The 27,500-nt window shown below is 32.1% G+C and overlaps 1 protein-coding gene across 9 annotated transcripts in view; it reads left to right on the top strand.

Annotated features, from left to right (window-relative positions):
• Nucleotides 1-27,500, top strand: part of LOC145293199 (uncharacterized) — an 806,145-nt gene that overhangs the window by 133,005 nt on the left and 645,640 nt on the right. Inside the window, exon 1 of one of the 9 annotated variants that reach the window (XM_080139702.1) lies at nucleotides 25,616-25,651. The exons of 3 other annotated variants lie outside the window; for them this stretch is intronic. In XM_080139702.1, coding sequence (XP_079995828.1) covers nucleotides 25,631-25,651 — 21 coding nt within the window. In that variant the 5' untranslated portion in view covers nucleotides 25,616-25,630. Of the gene's footprint in view, nucleotides 1-25,615; nucleotides 25,652-25,736; nucleotides 25,959-27,500 lie in introns of those variants that run through there. 5 more of the 9 variants (XM_080139708.1, XM_080139707.1, XM_080139703.1 and 2 more) reach the window with 5 other exon arrangements.

The following is a 27,500-nucleotide window of genomic DNA, read 5'->3' as shown; positions in this document are numbered from 1 at the left end:
ACGTTTTTCTTTTTTATAATCTTTTTCTTTTCTTCTTCCTCGCTGTGACGTCATCTCGCACACGGCTTGATCATTTGCATATGTTGGCTGTCATACAGCTGCTGCTATACGTGCATCTGTGCTCTGTTACATGTTCTCAGTATAGTATGAAATGGCATGCGGTGGCATGCACATAAAGTTAACATCACCAATATTTAGTTAAAGATATTAATAACATAAAGTTAATATCACTAATATTTAGTTAAATAAAATTAACATCAGCAATATTTAGTTAAAAATATTTATAAGATAATGGCTTTTATTTTTCTGAACTTTTGAGACGAAATTTTTGCTAAATATCTAATGAAATCAAGGTGAAATAAACATTTTTTTATGTGCATTGCAAGATTTATCAAAATAAAAAAAAAAAAAAAAAACAAGTGCCAGTCCATATTATTTGAATTCTTCCTTTCACAATGTTTCGGTCGATGTAACCTCCAACCTTCTTCAGATGTATCTTGTTGAACTTGGGGGAATCTTTCTGTCGAAATCTAGAATCTGCATGGAATTTCAAGCACAATTTCCACAAGGACCCTTTGGTGTAATGGACAAAATGGTAAAATTCAGTTGTAAGTTAAACTCTTGTGGAAGCTGATGGTTCAATCCGTAGTGCAAGCGATGCTCAAGATACAAGTGTGAATTACTTAGTACTTCTACTTGGTGATGGCTGATGGAATGAGAGCATGCTACCTTCGTGGATTAAATGTAGGAGCTTGTTTGAAATTTCATGCAGATTCCCGATGGAAAGGTTCGTAAGATTTTCAAGATATAAAGGAGATTGAATGTTACATCGAATGAAACTTTGTAAAAATAACATTCAAGAGCAGTAGTCCGAAAAGTGCTGATATGGCGTAAAGCAGTACAAAATCAACAAACTATTCATTGTGAAGCAAATTCAAATTAGATGAATATGCGAAGTTCAGCCTTACAGACAGGGTGACTGATGTGATTCGTTCACGGCTGATTTCTGATATATCCAGTTGAAGCTGGGATTTGGGAAAGCAGAATGGGAGTAGAAGTAGCAGGGAGGAAAGCCTTGCAATCTGAAATATATTAGATGTAAAATCACAATTAGACTTTAATGGGCGGTCCAAATAACTTATAACTGTTTCCATATCTCTTGAACATTAATCTAATCTCGTCTAATAATACTAAAGCAGAAGCGACAATTGGAATATATGTGTAAAATACTAATTATACATTAAAGTAAGTGACAGGCGTTCGTAGATGCATAATAAGCAAACACAGAAAAAATTTAGTCATTGTTCAGAAGAAGCAATGATGAGAAAATAGTGCAAAAGGAACGAATGGAAAGTACACACACACACACACATACATATATATATATATATATATATGTATATATATATATATATATATATATATATATACTAGCAAAAGTATCCGTCGTTGACTGGGTTCAAAACAGCCTACAGAAAATGGACTCTGATTTATTAAAGTATGATAGGTTATGAAAACGAAGGGTTGTAAAGAGATAGCTTCGAATTCGAGGGTATCAAAACCAAAGCAAAATATGATGAAAGTAAAAATGAAATAGATAAACCCCATAATTTATTATACCATACTTGTTCACACTGAAATACTTATTACAATATACTGTGGATCTATATTAAAAAAACCTTGTTAAACTTTGTGATATATTTCCATTCTATGAAGGTCAGGCGCGAACGAACACCCCATAATTTTATTATACCATATTTCTTCAAACTGAAGCATAATTATCAAAGTATACTTACGCAGATAGATATGAAAAGTCTTTATTAAAGTTTGTGCCTATTTCCATTCTACGGAGGCCAGGCATAAACGCAGACCCCACAATTGTATTATACCATCCCTATTTAAGTTAAAACATACTTATCAAAGTATTCTTATGCACATCTATATCAAAAACACTTGTAAACGTTTTTTTTTTTTAATTTTTAAATTTTTTATTTCTATACTTTGTGGACCAGGCACGAACGCAGACCCCACAATTTTAATGAACCACTGTTCTGCAGGATCAAACATACCCATTCCTGTGTCTCGATACATCTTCTATCATTATATGTAATCAGTTTTTTAAAATAGTCAACCATATAGGAGCCTATTCGTGACCACACACACACACACAGTCAGCTTTATATTATATATATATATATATATATATATATATATATATATATATATACCAAGTTAAAGGTGTTCAAGAGGGAAGACTCATTAATTAAAACGAGGTTATTAAGAGTGCTCAATAAAAAAGAGCAAAATATAATATTTTTATTTATATAGACAAATATTACATAGTCGCTACACTGAATATGCTAATGTTTCGGACAATTGGTTGGCAAAAACCAAGTCCTCGTCAGGCGACGTAATATGGCTTATGTGCCACTGACAACGACTGGTTATGCCACTTTACTTATCACCGCACTCTTTTTTAATTTTTACTTTAACATTTTATTTTCATAAAAAAATACATTTTTTTTTATTCTTCTGTTTGAGAACCAGCCATTTTCAGTGGCATATAAACTATATTACGTCACTTGACGAGGACTTTTGTTTTTGTTTTGTTTTTTGTCCGAAACATTAGCATGTTCAGTGTAGTGACTATGTAATATTTGTCTATATAAATAAAAATATTATATATATGTTTTTAAAATTATCCACTGACACATATTTCGTCGTCTACGACTCATCAGAGTGGCTGAATCTAGCGAGATTCAAAATTGTGACCCATGATAAAAAGCCTAAACATCTTCCGCTGGGTTATCTCGCCTGACTATATATATAAACGTAGATGTTGTTTATTTGTTTTTGTTAGCGATACTTTTTGAATGAATTCAATTATTTATATGAAAGTGCATTTTTACCTAAATGCGAGTTGGGAATAATTTTTCCTTTTGACCAATTTGGTACCTCCAAAATGAAGAGCGGCATATGTATTGTTTTTAAAATATAATTATCCACTGACACGTGTTTCGTCGTCTACGACTCATCAGAATGGCTGAATCTACCGAGATTCGAAACTAGACCCAATGATAAGAATCCTTAACCTCTTCCACTGCGCAATCTCACACGACTACTGAATATATCACGTTTTATATAGATGTTTATTTGTTTTTTAGCGATATAAGGCTTCCTGAGTATGTTCAAATCCAATGATCAGCGGCAATCATGACTTCCTGCACTGATGATTCTGAAAAGATGAAATACTAGTGTTTTTAGGTATGAGAAAATAATTATTTATAATTATTTCCGTTCCTTTAAGAAGAGAGTTTCTTCAAAGTTGAGCACCGTCTGTGAAATAAAGTCGGCCTACGTGCGAGATCACGACTCCTCAGTCGCTTGATCACTGTAGATCATTCTTAATAACATTTATGCCTGTATTTGGCATTATACATGTTAAATTTCACTTAATTCTCGTCATGGTTGACGGTGGCCCTGGCATTGTTTCTTGCTAATGGAATCAGAGGTGGCTTTGTGGCTGTGTTCAAATCCCATGACCAACAGCAATCGTAATTTCCTGCACTGATGATTCTGAAAGAATAAAACACAAGTGTCTGTAGGTAAGAAAAAACCTATAATCATAATCATATGTCATCCACATACAGACTGTTTCCCTGCATCACAACTTCTGTGTTCCATTCTTGTTGGGATAAAATGCATTTTAGCTTGAATGAAACGCGAAAAATTCTATGTTGCTTAATTGTCATATATTTTCATAATTTACTACCTAGCTCTTCTCGCGTATTGAGCACTATCAAAGTAAATATTGAACTGGATGCAAAATAAACTTTGTTCATAGAATTTGTTTAATTTTAGACACAGAATAGGGGAAATTACTGACTGTGGTTGTAACTAGCGAGTGTTTGTTGCAAATGTTTTTACAGGGGCAAACTATAGATTGAAGTTCAGTTCTTAATATTTAAATATTTGTATGGAAATTATCATACTAAAATTAAGAAACAATGTTTCTTAATTTTATTTTTAAAAATGATAATTTTTGTAGTTCAATCCCACAATGCATTATCTTTTATAGAGCAACAGTAGCAGATCCATTGGGTTACAACTCCGAATTGTTGATAGTAAGGCAATGTACATTTGCCCTTACAGTTATCACCATTAATAGTCAGAATTGAATGAAAAAAATATGTGACAAAAGTGTGTTTATTTTTATTTATTTATTTATTTTTATTTATTTATTTATTTTATTTTATTTATTTATTTATTTTTTATTTTTTGCACTGGAGAAAGAAAAGATAGCGTTAGAAGCAGTAAATAATTATACCTAATTGTTGCACAAATACCTGCTCAGTCTCCACTAGCAGTAAAATGACTTCAGCCAAGCAGGCGGGTGAGCAAGAAAAAAGAAATATGGTTTCCATTAGTTGATGAGTTATCCAGCTGATACACTTACTTAGAACGCAATCTCTTCACTCTCAGCCAACACAACTTGAGTGGGCCCCAAAATATAGAATTTCCAATATTCATTGAGGCATACAAGCCGTTACTTACGCTAGTAGACATAGATGAGTTTAGGAACAAGCTAGAATTAATCATCATCACCGTCGTCATCATCATCATCATATTTAGTTTAACATCCCTTTTTTCACTAGCATGCGTTGGACAGCTTTTAGAAATTAGCTCTCAAACCTATCTCTGTTCAAGTCTTTATTAATCCCTCTTTCTCTCAAACCATCCTTATCACTTCCTCCCATGTTTTTCTTGGCCTTCCTTTGCCAACCGACTCTGCTACCTCAACTGTTCTACACTTACTAACTCAAGCACTCTCATCCATTTTTATTCTAGGTAACCAAATGAACAATCTCCTCTTCTGCACACATTTCTTTTTATTATCCCATTTAACATAAAATAACCCAAATCGCACAAAATGAATTGTTTTTGATATTACGTTTCTGAATTTTTGCGATGATGATTGGTTATTTGTATTATTTGAACTACTATTCTCATCTTGAGTGTCATTTTCACAATGTTTCAGTCAATGTAACCTCTGACCTTTTTCAGGTGATTCTTGTCAAACTTGGAATGTTTCTGTCGAAATCGAACATTTGGACAAAATTTCAATCGGATCCCTTTATTTACTTCACGAAAGTAGCATGCTCTTGTTCCGTCAGCCATAACTGCTCAACACACACCTCTAAACACCCGGGCAGCGCTGGGCACCCATGCTAGTTTAATAATAAAAATGAATTCTGCATGAATTAAAACCCAGGCTAGCATTAAAACAAAAGCCAAAAAGCTTTAAATGATAATTCTTAAAAAGAGGTGGCCGAAATAAAAAAACGAGAATTCCGTAACCGTGAAAATTTGACTATTTTCCCAATTTTGACGAAAATAACGGAGGTCCTCATTGTACTTATTGTATCAACGTGAAATGGGAATGATTCTTCTTGAAGAGTCGGGCGAAAGAAATTAAAAATTGTATATTTATTCTAAAACAAAAACTTTTTCCATCACAAGTAGAAAAGAGATACTTTTTGACTAAGGTAATTTTTTTTTTTTGTCCCATCCAAAGTACCCGTTTTTGGAAAGTTGGATATTCGTCGAATAAAATTTTCCCTCGGAGGCAAGTAAATAAGAATTTTTTCTCGCGTCAATATCAGTGAACATAAAGTGCATCCATTAATTCAACAATATTGATATTTTGTGTTAAAAGTCTTAACGTCAAATTATGTAAAGAATTACATTTATGCTTGTTTTTAAAGCAATACAGATAATTTCATGGAAAACATAGAATCAACTGATTTCGAAAATCGACCAAATGTTGTTTTTTTGTTGTTTTTTGTTGTTGTTTTTTTGTGATGAATTGAACTTTTTCTTGTAATTCTCATTAACTTTTTCTCTTGTTTTTTTCTCTTATTTGTTTGTTGCTTTCTTTCTCTTTCTTTCTCTCTCTCTCTCTATCTCTGTATATTTCTTTCTCTCGCTTCTCTATTTTTTGCTTTCCCTCTCTCTCTTTTTTCTTTCTTTCTTTTCTACCTTTCTTTCTCTCTCCCTTTTTTATTTTCTCTTTTCTCTCTTTTCTAATTTTCTTTTTCTTTTCTACTTTTTCTATCTATCTATCTGTTAAAAACTATGCAAAAAATTTATAAAAAATTAATTTTTAATCCATCGTTGGAAAATTATTTCGTCAGTAAGTCATTTAATCTCATGTAATCGCTGAATAACCCTACTTTCTCGAACTTACAATAGTCCTACGTTTTCATGGATCATCATGTGTTTACCATGAAACACTGTTTCGGAGATTTAAACAGTATATAAAATCATGACTCCCCAGCAGTGTTGACCGAATACCACCTCCCCTAAGTAAAAGAACAAAAAATGTTCCGGATCCAGTTTATTTCTTTTGCTCCATATTAATTAGGCTAAATTATTCATGTTATGAAAAAAAAAAAAGAAACAAAAAATTCTTACCTGCATTAATCGTCCTTGTCTCCAAAAAAGAAACAATTATTTTTACAAATCTACTGCATTTATATAATTTGAATGAATCCACTATATATACTTATCGCTCCCCCCTCTTCGGTTTTAATATTCTATTTATATATTTACATTCTTATTTTCTCTCTATATATACATGCACACATTTTTTTAAAGTTTCAACGTGTTTCCTAAATTTTTGTTTTCTTTTTCTTTCAGGTAAGTCAATGGTTTGAAATGCAATCTGATTGGTCATCAGGTATGAGCAGTTTTATTATTTTTAAAATTTTGAGCAAAATTTTATAAAATGTTAGGGCAGGAAAATTTTTTCTAAACTAAGAAAGAGGGCAGTATAGTGTAGTATTTATAGCAGGAATTTACAATTGATTTATGTTAGACCCAGTTCCAGTAGCATAATCCTACTGCATGCTATGTTGGTCATTGCAACGAATTGCGATAGTGTCATGTTTCTTCAACAATGTATTTCAACTCAATGATATGAACCAATGTGTAACAATAGTGTGTCTGTGTCATGGGGACGTTTTTAGAACGGTCATTGTGTCCTAGGCACGGCAACGAGCTCCTCGTGTGTTAAACACGGTAAAATAATAGGCAAATCCCCTTTAAATTAAGACTTTGATTGCATAAAAAAAACATGGCCTGCTGAGACGATAACAGCAATGGCTGAATTTACTTGTCCTCCCTCGAGAACAAATAAATACAGGTAGGTTTTTAAATATGGGGATCACAAGACCTCCACTAGAAATGGTTCTTTGTCTTTGTGCTGCACCAGGTTATCATCTCGAATTTTATTTATAACTGGAAGCTTTCTTAATATGAATGGATGAACAATGGTATGCTAAATATTCCCAACGTGAATTGATTCAATGTGATTTTGCAATAATTAGTAATTAGTTGCATCATGTATTCCTAGGAATTTGCTTCATCATTTCGGCATTTTACGCATCGTTGGGAATAGAAGATTCTTGAGGGGCTATTTTTTATTTTAATTTTTTTTTTTATTTTTTATTTTTTTTACAAAATCATCTTATCAAGGCTTGGAGGTCATTCAAGGATAAGTGTTAATCAGTGTACCATAATTATTGGAACAATAGCATAGTAATCATTAGTTGTGGAAATTTGATAAAATGGATTAGTTAAGGGAACAACTCAAGAACTTATTTATGTTGGGTTTGAAGATGACCATAATGTAATCAACTGGAAAGCAGGCAAATGGAATGGAGTTCAATAGGCGGGCAGTTCTCAGACCACTCCTAAACACCAACTTAATGCTTAACTGCTGAGGATTTAAAATCAACAGGCTTTGTCTGCTCGCTATCACTTAGCAAATCATTGAAACAAAATTAATTTATAAGAAAAAGGCAAAACTTTCCCTCACTTCCTTCCGTTTTACTGATAACAAGGAATATTTTTGTGTCTATATTCCAACCGAAAAAAATCCATTCTTTTTTATTATTACTATTATCAAATACTAGATTTTTTACCTTGTTAGAAATGGGGAAAAGTTATAACCCGTTGATTAAGAATCAAAACATTTAGCACTCTACCCTTAGTTGTTACCGTTTGAGCTATCGTCTGATGGATAAGAAATAGTTTAAAATGAATCAGATTTAACATGAATGTATATTTGCACATGCCTGCAAGAGCACTTTAAGTCGGTTTATGCCGTTCAAGTTCCAATTTTTGTTTAATTTTAACAACTTAGCAGCTTTTTCTACCGGCTTTTATAATATATAAAAAACAACGGTCCACAAAAAATACAATCATTTGACCTACCTTGTGTCACTCTACAACCTTGCGTTTCGGAGAGATCCACTTTGAAAAAAGGGAGGCAGACTGACACACAGACATAGTGAGTTTTATGTACACATACTAACACACACACACACACACACACACACACACACACATAGATTGTTGAGATTAAGTGTCTCCTTCTATACTCATAAAACTAAATTTGCATGATACACGTATTTTCACTTTTATCATATAAATGAGTGAAAGAAAGGAACATTAGATGCTAGTGATTTCCTATTGTTCTCTTCTAATCTATATCAATAAAAAAGTAGGTGTATGTATGTATGTCTGTCTGTTTGTGTGTAAATATTTAATCGATAAACTCTTAAACTATCTTTGTTTGGATGGATGTACAAGTGCAGTACAAGTACAGAAATAGGTTGGCAAGTGGAAATGCACAATGTTCATTTCAACTAGCCAACATATTTCATGTGCAAATTTATTCACAGCTTGAAGGTGTTTAATTTTAAATCCTTCTCATCTATCTCGCAATAGGTCAAACAGTAGGGAATATGGCTGAAGCGTTAGATGTCTTTGTTTTGATTCTAGCTGATGGCACCCAAGTCTTTTTTTTTTTTTTTTTTTTTTTTTACTTTTGAGATCAGTGCTATATATTTGGTATGATATAGTATTCAACAGAGAATTGGTTCTGTAATAATAAATACAAAATCTGCATGAATTAAAATATTTTTAAGCGCATTTTATGACCGGGCAAGTCTGGGCGTACATCGCTGATTGAATAATAAAGCAGAAGATTAATTGCAAAGTGACACCTATGAATATTTACTTCAAACATTCAATATAGGTAGACAACTCTTGTTGACTAATTTTAGCGCATTGATAAGTTATCTAAATTTATTAAAAATTATTTACATATGGATTTCCTCCTCTTCTCTGCAAAAATATCACACATGAAATCGATGAAAAAATTGAAAACGTTATCTAAAATCCAACTATATTTGATGCAGATAAATTTCAGTTTTTATCTGACTTGTCTACCAAGTTTTAGTCATTAATGTCCATCAGTCTTTGATTTATCACTGTTTGCTAATAAGCACAAAAGCTTCCAGACCTTTTCCATATGGACAGTTTTATTGATAGTACACGCATGAAACACCAGTCCCCTTCGAAGTAACCTCCTCCGGCTGCAATGCACTTGTTGTCCCATTCCAACAACTTCTGGAAGGCCTCATAGATGTCATCTTGTATGAGTATCACTATGACCCTCGTCGCAGCCTCTTTCACCGTCACAATCATCTCATAACTAAGGTTATCCAACCTTGTGTTTAAGCTGCACAAATTCTTGCCCAATGCAGCAAAATGTAACAAATTACCAATTTTTATTTTGTGTCTTTCAGTCTTGCATCAAACACCCAAGAAATGACTGTACATTAAATTTATGTACATATAAAGTTGATTTTCTTTTTTTTCTGCCTCTGGGGATATTAAAAACCTCCTTTTTCTATTGCTATGTAATCACTTGCCCATGAGAGCAATATGTGACACAAGATCGTTTTTTAATAAGGGGGAAAAACCAGCTCCTTAGAAAGGGGCAGTCTGGAAGTAGGCAAAAATAAAAATTGCCTTAGTATAGAAGGGTTTCCCCTCCATTGGATAAGGACAAATTAACTTGAGTGTAGCATCAGAACAGATACTACACTCTGATCTTATATATTTAGTTTATTGGACATCATATTAACACAATATTACACTAATGTGTACATTAAAATAATAATGTTTTTTTTTATATATAACAATGATGTGAATTCATTTGAAAGAGTCTTTGTTATGGAAAAATTAATTGTCTGATGAGTGTATTTATTCTGATCTTAGCCTGAAGGTCAGATCTACTTTTTCTATTTAAAAAATTAGTAAAACGAACTTAATATAGTCATGGATATGTGAGCGACTACATGGAAGTTACCTAATTTTCATATTCCTTAAAAAAAGAAAACTAGCATTAATTACTTATTCATTTTTTATGGTTTCTTATTAGATGATTGGTCTCATTTCACGATTACGCTGAATGCTTTTTATGCATAGTTTCCACATTCTGCATAATTGCGTAGAATTCAAGATGAAAACGTTTTAGCACACGAAAATATATTTATGTAATCTATATATATGTAAGAGTGACCTTGTCGATCAGTGTGAAAAAAGTCTCTACCAAATATTACTGAATATTTGGTCTACAGTTGAAATTTGATATATAATGTATTTTCACATTTTCGATTTGGTTTTAGCCGGCAAAAATTGCTGCTAAGACATCAAAATTGAAAACAAAACAGTTGACGTTGGCAGAGTAAGATGAATAAAACAAACTGGTCCTACTGTTACATACGCAACATTAGACATAGCTCAAAGTTGCTAAATTTTTCACCTTTTCATATTCATCTGGCGGTGCCTCGGATGTTAGCGATGTTTGAGAGATAAATAGCAACTAAAATTGGAGTGTTAAACATTCGTGTTTCGATTCTAGCTAATGGTACACAAGTCATATTTTTTAATAACTTCTGAAATCATTACTATATATTGGATGAGAATCAATAAAGAATTGGCTCTATAATGATAAATAAGCTACATGAATTAAAATATAATATTTATGCATATTTTTCGACCGGACAACGCCGGGCGACCAGCTAGTAACTTAAAAAGGAATAATGTGCCTTAAAACCAATAGACCAGATTCACAATAAAAAGAGAAAGCAATCCACAATCCATTATTTCTTTCCTCGAAACTTAACCATTCATGACCTGAATTATGATGTAGATGATTTAAAAAAATATTTATTAATTTTAGTTAGTTTAAATGGTAATGATACCATGATTATCTTCAAACTGAACAAATTATGAAGTTCAATTGTTAAACTACCACTGAGAAATTTTGCATTTCATAAACTTACCTTGATTATTATCCATACTGTTTGAAAGAAAAAAAGGGTGTTTATGACAACAAACGAAATCCTCCACTCTCTGAGACGGCGGCATACTGAATGTAATCAATTGGCGGTTGCAATCTGGAAGTATTTGTCATCTAGCCAAACTACAAACAAGGCGTGTTGGAATCAATTCCCACTTTATTTATGCCGTTATATTCATTTATTTACGAATGAACGAATTAGTTCAACCAGGTTACAAAGGATTAAAAATAATTTATTTTAAAAACTTATTTAAAAATTAGAACTTTAAATAAAGTATGAAAAAATCATTTCCCCTTTTGTTTGTTAGTATTAATTGGATGGCTACAAGATTATTTACAATTAACAGGTTAAAACAAACAAACAAAAAAGAAAGAAAATTTTTTTTTTTTTTAATCACCTAAACATATTTTTTTAAGAATAATCGCCTTTGAACAAAATATGTTTAATTAAATCCCATTGTAAAAAGAAACGTTGATGAGTTTCATTCAATTAGTTTTCTTTTCTAATGTAAAGAGAGAGTTGGGGTCGGTCATAGCCATTTTATAAGGTTTCATGTGACGGCTGTCAGCACTTTATCTAACTCAGCTCGCTTGAGATGAAGAAGCAAAAGGTCACCAGGCCCCATTTAAAAATACCAACACCTTCTCTACAACTGAATCAACTTTATTTAACAATTTCATTAAACAGAACAAGAACATAGGAATACAAAAATGTAAAGCAAGTTGGTTCAGCAGGCATGTATTATAGTAGAAATGTAATTGAGTCCAGGTCTTTAATCGTCACCATTAACAAGGGATGAGAGGAAATGTCTATCTATATTAACATCTCGACTGAAACTAATGTATATTTTCATGTGCAGAAGGTGGGAAGAAATGGAAAACTGTTCGTTCATAAAAATGTCTCAATTTTACTTGAGTTTTAACATGCCTGTTTTCGCCAACCGAACTACAAATACTCGCTATATAAGAGATTAATAAATCAATATGATAATATTGTACGAGGTTTCATGTTCACAGGCTTAATCGCCAAGTAATTAGCAGACTCACAGACAGATCTCTTCTATATTAATAAAGATATATAATAAAAAAAAATGCGTGAATTGGCGATTCTATTTGAAGTATTTGTAACAAGTGAAGCGATTTCATTAGATAATTGTATATGTTGCTTATCCAATGAAAATTAATGGCAAATCTTCGGAAATGTATGTTACTAAAAAAATATGAAGCCGGATAGAATAAATGAAATCGATTGGAATTTCATTTTTTTCTTTTGTTGGCAAAAAACACAGACTGATAATTTTCACATGTGACTTGTTTGTCAGAATCAATGAGTTTCCAAATGTAAAGGCATCATTAATTTTTTGAGAATCGGGCTGGTTTAATTCTATGTATCTGATACTATTCGTACTAGCTAGCCGCCCGGTGTTGCCCAGTCTTAATATATGCTTAAATATAATGTTTTAATTTATGCAGATTTCGTATTTCTCTATTGATTATTTATTGTACCCAATATATATAGTAATGATTTCAAGTTTAAAAAAAAATGACTTGGTGTCATCAGCTGGAATCGAAACCAAAACATTCCGTGCTCCAGCCTTAGTTGTTATAGTGCTTCAACCTCCATCGTTACCATTTAAGCTATTGCCAGATAGATAAAAGGCTTAAAATTAAGCAACGTCAAGCTAGAAATGTATATGTATGCATGCTCAGAAGTTAGTCGATTTACACACTGATTTTTGTGCAATTTTTTAAGTATCTGTTTTTCCAGACTTTGTTGTACAATCTGCCAAAAGCGCTGTTTGCTTTGGCCAGTCTATTGTCTATTTCCCTGTCGAGTTTGGCATCTGATGTGATGGTACATCTCGGGTAGATAAATTGGTGAACGGTCTTCAGTTTAGTCTCACCAATGGTGCTGTGGAGAGGGCAGTACTCTACCCGGGGAGCTGGTGGGTAGAGAACTTCCATCTTTTTAAAGCTGACCTCGAGTCCGAAGAGCTGGGCAGACCCTGCAAAGTAGGATGTGAGGTGCTGCAAGGCTGTTTCGGTGTGGGCAACAAAGGCAGTGTCATCAGCAAAGAGGTCTCAGATCACTTGCTCAAAGGTCTTTGTGTGGGCTTGCAGCCTTTTGAGGTTGAACACTGCCGTTGAGGCGATAGTGAATGCAGACAGCATCGTCATCGTCAAGATCTTCAGTCACCTGCTTGAACATCATGCTGAAGAAGATGCTGAACAGAGTCGGTGCCAGAACACATCCCTGTTTTATGCCGTTGACGATGAGGTAGGGTTCTGAGAGGTTGTTATTTACACTGACCTGACCGCTCTGGTTCTCATGCAACAGAGCTATCATATATATATATATATACATATATATATATATGCTCCTCAGCATGCATATATATATATAGAGAGAGAGAGAGAGAGAAATAAAAACGTTGGTGTGCTAGAACATTTTCGTTCTAAATTTTATGCACTATGTAAAAACTATGTATGAAAAGAATTCAGCGTAATCGTTAAATGAAACCAATCATCTAATAAGAAAAAAATGAATAATTAATTAATGAACGATCGTTTTACAAAGCAATATGCAAATTAGTTAATCTTCATGAAGTCGCTCTCATATCCATGACTGAATATATTAAGAAGTGCGTTTTAATATATATATATATATATATATATATATATATATATATATATAAAAGGCAAAACGGGCGAGCGAGTTTTTGTATGTCCAAGAAAGGCTTTTTTTTCGGGGGGGGGGGTACTATCTCTTGGAACTTCTTATATACCCTTGAGATCATAATATCTAGGATTTGAGAACGCGCATCGTGTCCAGATTTATTTACCTCGACTTTTACAAAATTATTGCTATTGCGGCTTCTCACATGTTGGTTGGGCTTTTTTGTATAAAAGCGAAATTGAGCTGAAGCTAAGTAGCGGTTCCCGGCCTTTGTAGCGGGAACGTCCAGAAAGCAATGGACGTTTGGTCAATGTGGGGGCAAACTCCTTATATGAGACAATTGCTTTCATTTGGGGACTCCCCTAATAAAGGGGGAGCTGGCTTTCCCAAACACGTTGGGGAAACAAAACCAGACAAAGTCGAGTAAAAAGCAAACCGAAAAGAACTATCCTGAAGTTAAAATTAAGTGCAGAATTTACTTTCCATTGACCTAATTAAATTCGCCACACACCTGCCATTTATAAACGTTAAATTGAAATTGCTTTCAGTTACTTTCCTTTCGTGAGCAAGCGGGTAAGGGTAACTTATCAAGTTTTTCACCTCAACGTTCCGGGTTCGATCCTACCTACCTACCTACCTACCAAAATTTTAAAAATTTTCCCGATTTTTTAAACAAGTTTTTTTTTTATTTCACTTTTTCTTTTTACATCATGTTCACTGTTTCTTTTTTTTTTTTTTTGTTCTTCTGATTTTTTAAAAGAAGTTTAACATAGGGTTTGGATGTACCCCCCCCCAACCAGGGCAACGCCGGGTACCCCCGCTAGTAATTTTTAAATAGAAAAAGTAGGCTTTTAATATCAATGTCAGTTCGAGTTCAACTTTATAGGTATATAGATTATGGCTAATGATAAGTGATTTAATTCATTGGGTTTCTGGGTAAAAATTTAAAATCACACCTGTTTGGTGCCATAAAAAATATATTTAACATCTTTACTCATAGATATTTGTCTACTGACAACTTTCAGAGCAATAAACATGGGAACATGAAATTTTATAGAAATGGCTATTTAATATACATACAGATTGCCATAAGTTGGGCTATAATTCTATTCTTATGAAGATGTAGTGTGTAAATCACCAATGATTTGAATATAATTTTACACAAAAGTTAAATTATGCATAAATTAAGCGATGATTCTAAGACTTGGAAAACACTTCAATCTTTTTCAGATATTCTGATGGAAATCCATTTGGCATAATGGTAGGGTGTTCAGTAGAGCCGAAGACTAGGGTTCAATCCTTAATTGACACATACTAAAGACTCCAAAAAATCGTACTTGATGTAACCATTGTTAAACACTCATCGTTATAAAATAATGATCAAGTAGTAATCCTGGAAAAGAAGTGATTTCCCCTACATCTCTTTAGGTGCGAATGAAAAGAAAGCATTCCGATTACCCTCAACTACGATTGATCAGTATATTTTATAATATGAAATATTTTTTTAAGCTCCAAACTCTTATGGAAATTTCATTCTCAGTTTTTCCCATGGTAGCATGGTTAGGATTGAAGGATTTTTAATCTATTTCAACCTCTTGTCACCATTGATGAGAGATGAGAAGAAATGTCATAAAGATTCTATTGTTGGCATTGGTTTCACCGATATTTTGGTAGTCAAAATTCTTTCTAGAAGGACATCAGGTACTTAAGTGAGGGGTCATGAGTGAAATTGATTTTTGTGGAATGAACCGGATTCGAACTTGAAACACCCAGGTTGGCAGTCCGTGTCGTTAACCACTGAACCACCGTCACCCCCATTTTAAAAAAATAATAAAGGCTCACTTCTCTGAAAATGCTTAACCTGTTAAAATTAATGCGATTTGTCTGCTAGAAAAAACAATTTTTCAAATGTTTCACAACTCACGATTAGGACCTTTGTGGGCTGTGAAACTTTTGTAAAATTGTTTTTCTATGCGATGATGAAGCCCAACTTGTGCAAATTATAACTGATGAATTGTTATATACTTATGTCAACATCGGGGGCTGAAACAATTGTACATAAGGCGTTACCAATAAAAGACAAAAATTTTGAAAATTAGTAAATACTTGTGTGTCTAATACTTTTAACATGAAATCTTTAAAGAAAAATATTTATAGCTCTAGTATCGCACTACTGAGATATCTAAATTATCTAAATGAAAACTTTGCCTCTTCTCGTTTTGGAATACTAACTAATGAGATATATATAGAGAGAGAGATAAATAGATAGCTGAAAAAGGACCAAACTAAATATGTTCATTAATGTTTTGTCTTTATTTCAAGATTTTCTCGGGGTGATTAATTTGAAAAGAAAATTTTTTTTTTTTTTTTAATTAATCATTCCCAAGAAGTCTTGAAATAAAGACGAAACGTTAAGGAGCATATAATTTGGTTTGTTCCATTTTTTTAGCATTCCCTCACCATAATTTTCATCATATATATATATATATATATATATATATATATATATATATATATATATACATTCTTTCCTCCATTTTTTTTTGTTTTTTTTTTACAGCCGTGTAACTTCGTTGTCAAACAAACAGTAAAAAATGAGTTACACTTCTACAAAAAAAAACCCTGTTTTTCTGATAGACAAGCAAAAGACGTCTGATTATTTTTGAAAGAACATAATGATTGAATAATAGTTGGTCTAAAAAAATTGTCCAACATGTCTCCATGTTAGCACATCTCACATCTACAGACATAATTTACATTGTTGAACGCTTTTAAATGGTTTCCATCAAATGAGAGGTCAAGTGGGATAGAAACGATTTTTTTAGGAGGGGGGGGGTAAAAATGCAGTTATGTTTCTTTTGTTCATTTTTATTTTTCTGACCAAGAAATTATCCGAGTTAAAAGACTGAAGGTAAATAAAAATGGCATATAAAATTCTATTATGGGATTTTATTAGGGAATTACATTTGTTTGGTGATTGATTTAATAACCAACATTCAAGGAAGAATGAGAATTTTGGACTGCAGACTCGTAAATATTAACTATCCCTCCCACATACATATACACTTTCTACGATTCCTTTCTCATTATTCCTTTCTTTTTTTTTCTTTTTTTGCTCTTACATATATCTTTTTCTTTTTCGCTTTCTCTCTTTTTATTTTCATCTTTTCTATTTTTCTTTGTCAGTTTTTCATTTTCTTATTCCATTTATCTTTATCGTTTTCTATTTTTATTTTTGTTGGTCTTTTTTTTTCTTTTTTTTTTTTTTTTTGTTCTTTTGACCAGATTAGTATTTGATTTTTCCGGCTTTTTCGCTTTCAACACGATTCTTTTTCTAAACTTTTGTTCTTTTTGCTAGTCTCTTTCTTTTTTCCGGACAGGACTTTTTCTTTTTTTTTTTTTTACTTTTCTACACGCTGTTCGTTTTCATAGACTTTTATTTTTGTTTCCAGACTGGCCTGCTTTTTCCCCTTTTCTGGCCATTTGCTTTCTACATTGTCCCTTTCGCTTTTTCCTAGTGATTTTTTTTTTCTAGTATTCAGACTATTTTGTTTTTGCGTTTCTTCTAGCATCTTCTTTTTATAGTTATCTTTTCTGTTCTACCGTTTCATCTTTTTCTAGGTTTTATTTAGTTTGATTGCTTTATCTAACGTTTTCTTTGTTTTTTCCACTTTTTGTTCTCTAGCTTTTTTTCTTTTTGACTTTTTATTTATTTCTCACTTTCCCTGTCTCCATTTCCTCTCCCTTCTCTCTTCCAAACCCTCTCTCTCTTTTCCTCCCACTCTCTATATTCCTTTTATTTTTTCCAGCGCTCTCTCTTATTCTCTACCTTATCCTTCTCTTTTTATTCCTACCCTCTCTTTCATTTCTCACCTCCCCTATCTTTCTTTCTCCTCCCATTCTCTCACTTTCTCTTCTTCTGTTCTCCTCTTCCCGCCCCCTCTCACCCTTTGGTCCTTCTCTCTGTCTTCCATCTACTCTTTCCACTTTCTTTTCTTTTTTTTTTTATCGTTCTCCAAAACGCCAAATATAAATTAATTATTTAATTATAATAAAATAAAGAATTCATAGGCAAAAAATATTTTTTAAAAGTAATGAATTTTTATTCCACCCTATTTTCGAAAAGACGATTCATGATAAAATTAAGACCCGAAATCTCAACAGAAAGTGAGTTTTACTTGCATGCATAAAATGATGCAAGATCGAGTAAATTTCTGGGCATTGTTTTACAATAGCCAACAAAAATAAGAAATATACAATAAATAAAGTAAATGTCAAGTCTTAGGTTAGAACAAGAAAACTATGTCTGACATGAGACGGTCATCTGGGGAATCTCGATAATCGCTCAAAAATCAAAAATTAAACAAAATACTGAGAGAACATTACATTTTCATACGATTGGTAGCTTTTATTGAATGTGTTTTTAGTAGTATTTTGTTTTTCATTTTCTAATTTAAGACTTTAGACTAGTTTTGTTTCAAAGTAAATAAACGTCTTTACATAAATTTAAACTCAAAACACTTATTCAAGTAGGTTGAGAATTAACTTATTTTGCCTTGGGTAACATTTATTTGTTGCATCTTTATTTTTTTCACCCCATTTTTTGTTTCATTGGCTATTGTGAAAAATGCTTAAATTTCTTTAATTACAAAAAAAAAAAATAAATAAATAATAAAAATAATCAAATTTTAATCAATTTTTCGGTATTCAATAATTGTTATTAATTACTGTCTCTATCCAGCGTTGCCCGGGATGCAGTAAAGATATTTAATTTTTTTTTTCACATTGTTGAAACTAATACAGAAAATGAAATAAAATTTTAGTTTAAGATAACAACTATTCTATTTTTTAATATAAAATATCCTCCTAGCGTTATGTTCGTTATCATACATATATGATGATTACGGCATAATCACGTTTGACACACCGGTTCCCTCAGATCACTGGTTAAGCAACGATGAGTCTGGCCAGTATTAGATGGGTGACCATTTGGCACTTCCAAGTTCTGGATGTGCTCTCCGCTTATCTCGGCATTGTTTCCAGTAGTCCTGGACTTCTTGCTACTGGACTCAAGCAGTGCCGATTCAGGAGAGGTGTGGTTGGGGTTTACACAACCCTTGCCACAAAATTACACGCACAGCTGTGCCTACAGGGGTATCCTTTGTCTTTCGAGACTAAACGGAAGCATCGTCGTATGATGATTGTTTCTTCTTAACAGAAGCTTACCATCCCTTCAATTAACTGGTATGTGACTATGCACATGCAGGTGACTCTTTAACTCAGCTTCAGTTTTACATGAGCGTTCACATGTGTGATACAAAAACTTTCCTTCTGGTAATATACTGATAACATATTAATTCTTTCTTTTTTTTTTTCTTTCATTTTACTTCTGTTGAAGTTCTCAGAAATCAAGAGGCTCCTTCCTAGGGATTAACACTTGATCTCTATATAAGATACATAGATATTCAAATATTTCATTAAAGTTCTCCTTTATCTCTTACACAAAGTTAGTAAAGAAGTTGAGAACATCATTTTCTTCTCCCCAATTAACCATTTAAGTATGTTATAGTATGTATTTCTTGTGGCCTCTTAGTATTACTGGATTCCAGGATAAGAATTCATCTAGTCTGGTGGAGTATCCAGCTTCATACTGTTACTTGAGGTAACATCACTTGGATAAGGTGCATTATTCTTTGTGAAAGCAAGTGTTGTTTTTTTTTTTGGGGGGGGGGGTTACTTTAGTCGAAATTCTCAGAAATCAAAGGGCACCTTTTTTTGGGGGGAGGGGGGCTAACACTTGATGTCTATATGAGGTACATAAATATTTCATCAAATTTCCTTTATCTCTAAAACATTGAGGTAACAAAGAAGTTAAAAATATTAATCTTCCTCTCCATAATTAACCAGTTAAATATATTATAGTAAATCTTCCTTGTAGTCTCTTGGTCTTTCTCGATTCTAGGACAATAGTTCATCTAGTCTGGTGGCGTATCCAACTTCATATTGTTACTATAGGCAACATCACTTAGAGAAGGTGCACCGTTTCTTGTATAAGCCACTGTGTGTTAGCTACACCGTAGAGATCTTATTTGGACCGCGAATACTATGTGATTTTGAATGTTTAGTCAGGGTTTACTTGTAGGGAAAAGTTGTCTTGACAAACACCTGTACAGAGAGAACTTAGAAATTCGAGGATAATGTCTAGTAGGCATTGAAGTTCTCTCCAATAGGCATCCAGATGTCAAGCAACTTTTAGATTTGCAGATGAGATCACAAATATGACAACTTAGCACTGGAGGTCGTGCTAGTATATCCTCCAAAACTGCTAATCCTAAATCACACAACCAAAGACAGGATAAACACATGTATACATATAGACAACATTTAAACAGGTCTAGTCTGTTTCATAGTATATGCATTCTTTAATGTCGAAATACAACACCCATAGAAACCAATTTATAAACACTAGCTGTCCCTATCCAGCATTGCTTGACATGCAATAAAATTATTTTAGGTTTTAGTTTTCATATGTTTGTACATTGTTTAAATTCATACAAAATAAAAAAGAACAATTTTAATGACTTACTAAGTCAAGCATCTCCAAAATTCCCTCGTTTGGATGTTGAATACAGATCTGTCTAACAAATTCTTTGCCTGCCACAAATACGCGAAGAGCTAATGTTTAAGAGCTGCTAATTTGAATAACTAATCAAAGCAAACACTATGAATAAATATTTGAAGATATTGAGAACTGCAAGTATAAAAACTTAACAAATAACTCGATTCAGGATTACATAATTTGAAGGGTTTATACGCTATAAAATATTCATGAGTACTTGAATTTGATATAATATATTTCATAGTTCATCATGATAATCATTATGTTTCATATCCATTCCAAAATAATGAATTATGAATCGTTACCAACCTTCTGTCTACGAATGAATTATAGTTTTGTTCTTAGTCATCTCTTTTAACCAAGGGCAGATAACTGTTCCAAGTAGACAACTGCTCTTATAATAGCATGGCTTTCTTTTAAAAATCCGATTCTTCTGCGGAAGTTTTCTGATAACTATCAGCAGACATTCATATATCTTTCTCAATGGGAAAATCCATCCTCTTACCCACGAGCTGATCTGCATCATTTACTGGATTAAACTTTATGCCCTGTCTTATAAGTATAGAAACGGTTTGTATATAGTTATTTCTAATTCTGTTTATAATCGTGGCCTCCATTCAGTCTGCAGAGATAACCACTGTAAAGATGGTTTTACCTGCAATCGTGAATCAAGGGTTGCACAATCTTCAACCACACCTCCTCTGAATCAACACTTCTTGAATCCAGTAGTAAAGGGAATTCTAGGACAGCTAGAAAAATGTCAAGATAAGCAAAGAGCACATACAGCACCTGGTATTCTGAAATGGTCACGCATATTGTACTGCCCAGGCTCAATGCTGCTTACTTTAGTTTTAGTGAGATATATATATATATATATATATATATATATATATATATATATATATTTGATTACAAATTATAAATAATTATTTTTTTTATACCTACATTGTTTTATGCTTTTGCTTTCATCAGTGCAGGACGTGATGATTGCAGTAAAAATTTCTGGTCGGAGATGTGTGTGTGTGTGTGTGTGTGTGTGTGTGTATTTCATTAAATAAAATAGACGTTTTTTGTTTATTAATTCTGTTTTTTTATCTTTTCTAATATCCAAATAATGATTTTCACTTCTGGCAGAAACTGGCTGATATAATCGCTATATTTGTTATAAGTCCGAGTACTTTCCAATCCTTCTGGATTCATTGTTGGGGATAGAATAATCTAACAGGTTTTGAACAATTATATATATATATATATATATATATATATATATATATATATATATATATATATATTGCATTTTCACCTCAAACAATGCACAGTGCCACTTTGATGCAGGGGGCTACTATCTGGGACATAATTGCAGGGATACTATGTACGGAGTTGAGCAGCAAACTGTCTGTTCACAAGTAACTCGTGATCTCTTCAGGCAATATTGCTTATACAGATGTAGAATCTACTTTTGTACAAGTAGAATCACTTGAAGAGGTCTCTAGCTACTTGTAAATTAGCTGACCGGAACATGCCCATGAATGTGTAGCGACATAAAAAATAAAAAATAAATTTTTTAAAGTATAACTTGATTTACTTTAGCATTTAACACTCTTGTGTGAACCTTGTTAAAAAAGCATTGGTTGCTTCACCCCTGAAAAATATTAACCTGAAATAATATATATATATATATATATATATATATATATATATATATATATATATATATATATATATATATATATATATTAGACTACCCGTATGTTATATTAGCTATGGAATTCATGTATGAGCGTGACACTTGTGACATAAAGAAAATTGTTTTTTTATATAATATATTTTTATATAATTGTTTTTTTATATAATATATTTTTATATAACACAAACATTTCTATGAAAGTATATTAAAATGAAAAAAGAATATAGATAGATTTCTATGAGTCGTTCTGTTTATTATAATTGATTATTTTTTAAAAAATTTACAGTTACTGAATTATAAGTGGTTGGCCATACTTATAGGTAAATGTGCACTGAACAGATACCATAATACTTATTATAGTTAAATTCAAATTTTGATAGATCTGCTTTTTTTTTTTTACATCGTTCATTTCTGTATTACATTTAAGTTATTTTAAACCCCACTCTTCCCATGTTAAATAATAATTTCGAAATAATAACGTTAATATTTCCATGTCCCAATTGTTCTTTTGTTTTTTATTTTTGTATTTTTTCGCGTTTAAATTATCCAAATAAACAATTGTTAACACTGTCTGCTTTTTTTTTTACATCGTTCATTTCTGTGTTACGTTTAAGTTATTTTAAACCCCACTCTTCCCATGTTAAATAATAATTTCGGAATAATAATATTTCAGTGCGTAGGTTATGCGCACATGCGCAACCGGATGTCATAAACCGGAAAGTGGGTTACATACATCGTTACAAGATCATTTGAGTTTTATAATTATCTAGATATAAACAAAAAAATGAGAAAAATTAATAATGAAAATAAAAAATTTGAAAAGACTACACTATTTAATAATCCATCCAAAATTCAATCAAAAAATTATAATAAAAAAAAAATCCACAGAAAAAAAATATTGTAATTTATTCAATTTTATTTTTATCATTTATTCTTTTTGTTTTTAATTGCTCTATTTTGTATATTGAACTTTCTATTTCAATAGGTTTTAATAAAGATAATACTTATCTTTTAATTGTAATAATATATAAACTGAGAAAATAATTATCTGCGAGCACGTTTGCCATAACTGTAACTCGTCAGCGTGGGTGACATATATATATGTGTGTGTGTGTGTGTGTGTGTGTGTGTGTGTGTGTGTGTGTGTGTGTGTGTGTGTGTATTCAAATCAAGTTAAGCCCAGCTTCACAAAATATAAATTCTCGAAGACATATTGACACATTGCAGAGAAAAAAATTGTGATGCAGTTTGGATTCCTCATCAGATATGTTTTTAAATTATTATTTATTCAAATAAAATATGTATAATAGGATCTGGACAATGATTTATTTCTGAAACTCTATTTTACTTGATTTAAATCAACATTATCAAATAATAGCTCTACCTTATGGGACTTATAAGCTATTGAGCTTAACTGTATCTACACGTTCGAATTAATTTGCCTAGGTAACCTTTTGCTAAGCGATTTTGAATTGAGCCACGGAATGACATATATACATATACATAATAATTATTTACTATGATAATTATTAAATACCTACAGACACTAGTGTTTCATCCTTTCGAGAATCATCAGTGCAGGGTGTCACGATTAATACAGGTCGATAGATTCAAACTCGGCGACAGAAGTCATCTCTGTCTCCATTAGCAAGGACTTAAACCAGTTGGCTACCGTTAACCACGTTATTTTTTAAAATGCTTTTAACGTCTGTCAGAGTGGTCTAATCATTATACGATAATCTGCCCATATGAGCTAAATTGACCAACTTTATTTAAACTAAAAGTGCTCAACGATAAGAAACGAGTTTCTTAAAGGGGCTGACATAATTATTTACTATAATAATTATTAAATACCTACAGACACTGGTGTTTCATCCTTTCGGGAATCATCGGTGCAGAGTGCCATGATTAAGACCGGTTGATAGATTCGAACTCGGCAACAGAAGCCATCTCTGACTCCAAGTTTCGAAGTCTAATAATAATATATATATGTTAAGAGTTTATTTGTGGTACAGAATTTACATATGACAGAAAAAAAAGAATTCTTTTGGACACTAGACCTCTTTCGCCATTCTCATCAGGGGCAAACGATGGCATTTTAATCTTTTTTTAAAAAAGAAATAGGGGGAAGAAATTAAAATTAATGATGAAAATGATAACGACGTATTTACTATTATTATAAAATATATGTACAAGGAGGAGAGAAGGGGAGAAGATAAAATAAAATGGGTTAACTTATGTATGTATGTATGTATGTATGTATATATGTATGTATGTATGTATAATGAATATTATTAAAAAAAAAAAAAGAAATTTACTATCACGAGTGGGGAGTGATAACCCGCATATAGATATATGGGGGGAAAAAAGGAGAAAAGGGGGACGGGGAATCATATCTAAAGTATTCCTCTATAATTCGCCTAAAAGGTCTAGTGTATTAAGAAACCGCTTCTGCCTGCAGAGAGAGGGTTTGAGGCGTGCAATGGAGACGGATTCAAGAGTTTTCAAATGACTACTCGATCGGCCTCGAAATAAAATTGTCATATATATATATATATATATATATATATATATATATATATATTTCTGTAGAAATATATTTTCTTATTATATATCAATACTTATTTATATAGCTCAATGTAATTACAGAGCAATATAGAAAATAAATGACAAAAAGTTATATTCCTAAATTCATGATGTTGACCATCTTATAATTTACTCCTTTAATTCCTGAATTAAAAGAATAAATTATAAGATGGTCGACATCATGAATTTTGGAATATAACTTTTTGTCATTTATTCTCTCTCTCTCTCTCTCTCTCTCTATATATATATATATATATATATATATATATATATATATATATATATATATATATATATATTTATTATTATTATTATTATTATTATTATTACACTTCAAAATATCAAGGTATAAAGAGCATTTATACCCACACTTATTCATGTATTTCCTTTATTAAATTGACGATTTTTAAATCTATATGCACTAGTATATACTTTAGTATTCTCAATTTTTATTTCTGTATCCAAGCTCCATATCATATGTTGAGCTTTTTATTAGCAAGATAAATCGCCATTCAAAGAATTTTCTTACTGCTATTTGATCCGCTCATATATATATGTGTGTGTGTGTGTGTGTGTGTAAGATTAGTATCAAACTGCTTTCTTGTTTTGATATTTCTCTAATTATTCAAATAATATCAATTGGGGATATAGATTAAACCTAGTCAGTATATTATGCTCTCTCTTTCTTCTTTTTTTTTTCTTCCTGTCTCTTTCTTTCTCTCCTTACACAGACGCACACATATCTATAGACGCACACATACACACACACAACTTACTGCCAGAGTTCCTGATGAATACACCTCCTTGTGATCAGTCGAAACACTGAAAATAGAAGAGACAACTATGGTATCTTATTTGAAATTGGTACATGGAATTTTAACATCTTTATCTCACTCGCATTCGTGTCGTGTGTGTGTGTGCTTGCCCGTGGCTTCCGATGTATGTGTACATGTGTGTGTGTTTTCTCCCCAATATTGTATTGATGACGTGACTGCGTTAGCACAACAACATCAGGTCTCTAATTCTTTTCAAAGACTCATCTCCAGAGTTCAAACACCCATCCATGGCAGCAATTATATATTTACTATAACGGCCATTGTGTGGGGGTGTGCACGCTTTATCTAGAGTAGTCGATTCGATTTCGTCGCTCATCTGAGACTGTTACCTGCATGTACGTATATAAAATGCACTTTTCCTTATATCGTAGCGCATAAATTTGAACTAGTTCTATACAGATAGTTGTGTCATTATAATTAAGACATTTTTGTTCATATATATATATTTAATTCTTATATATATATAATATTATAATATATTGTGTATAGATTTTCAGTATTTAGTTCAGCAGTGCTCAATACGTTAGTAGAACTTAGTAATAAACCATAAAAATATATTCATGGCTTAACAGTTCCCTTTGGGGATGAAACGTGTAACTAAATCACCATAAATATATTTTCACATATTTGTGTAAAAGGTAAAAAAAAAAGTTTTTTTTTGCTTTTCAAAGACATACTTGTGTTCCTATATGTACATATATATATTATGTGTGTGTGTGTGTGTGTGTGTGTGTGTGTGTGTGTGTGTGTGTGTGTGTGTAAGCTTTAATGTTGACATTTATTTAAATGGGTTTAAATTAAAGTCATTATCGTCTAAAAGAAAATCCAAAAATTATTCACATTAATTATTTAAGATAAAAAAAATGGTGTACCTTAAATGCATCTTAGTACTTGTCACCTGTAAGTTTTGATTTTCTTATTTTCAATTTTTGTTGGTTTTTTTTTTTTTTGGTTTTTTTTTCACAACACTGACGCCTTTATATTCTACATTGAAACACTGAAAAAACCTTCAATCAAAATCCATGCTTTCAAGACTAAAAAAAAAAAAAAAAAATCTCGTAATAGTTTGCCAAGGAAATGATACTGTCGGAAATTGCAATGTTCACATCATGAAAGTTGTTAATAACTATAGAGTTGTTCGCTTTTCTAGATTGCGCCTGAGCAAAACACCTATTTGCATTTGATAATATTACTCAACGACACGTGCGTGATTATGCGCGATCCGCGCACAAAGTCGAAACGATCATACATTATTACCGCGTTCCACGACTTGAGATGTAGTTGCATGCGTTTGTGCTGTGTTTGAAATGTCTTTTCTGTTTTGTTTTTTACAGTGAAAAAAAAAAAGGAAAGAAAATTTTGAATCTACTAATATTATCCAACATTTATTTTTATATGGAAAGAACTTTGATGTTGGTCCGACAGAAGAGTAGGAAAATCTTTATATTAACACCCTCAGCTACCCCCCCCCCCAAAAAAAGAAACATGAGATTGTACTTCATGTAGGCGATTGTGTTGTCAATACTCTGAAAAACTTGGGGGAAAGAATGAAAAAAAAATAACGACGACAACAAGAGCAGTTAAATTAGAATTTAGAGTGAGTGTTCAGTGTTGTTTATGGATTTCACATGAAATGATCTCCCACCTTCGTGCTATTCAAACTTTTTAGAGCATTTAATTCAATCTATTTTACCACTAACCATTACTTTTATAGACAAGGTCGTAAAGCGAAAAATAATTGCCTAAAAATTTAACCTTCTCCTTCCCCTACACAAAAAAAAAAATTTAAAAAAATAAATAAACAAAAGCTCATAGAATTTATCTCCCATAGTCCCAAAATAATTGTCACGAAACGCTGCAATGGCCTGGATATGCAG

This window comes from Euprymna scolopes, chromosome 14 (genome assembly GCF_053919585.1).
Source record: "Euprymna scolopes isolate OS-2025 chromosome 14, ASM5391958v1, whole genome shotgun sequence".
Classification (NCBI taxonomy): domain Eukaryota; kingdom Metazoa; phylum Mollusca; class Cephalopoda; order Sepiida; family Sepiolidae; genus Euprymna; species Euprymna scolopes.
Note: the sequence above shows the minus strand (reverse complement) of the source record. Positions and strands in the feature narration are given on the sequence as shown.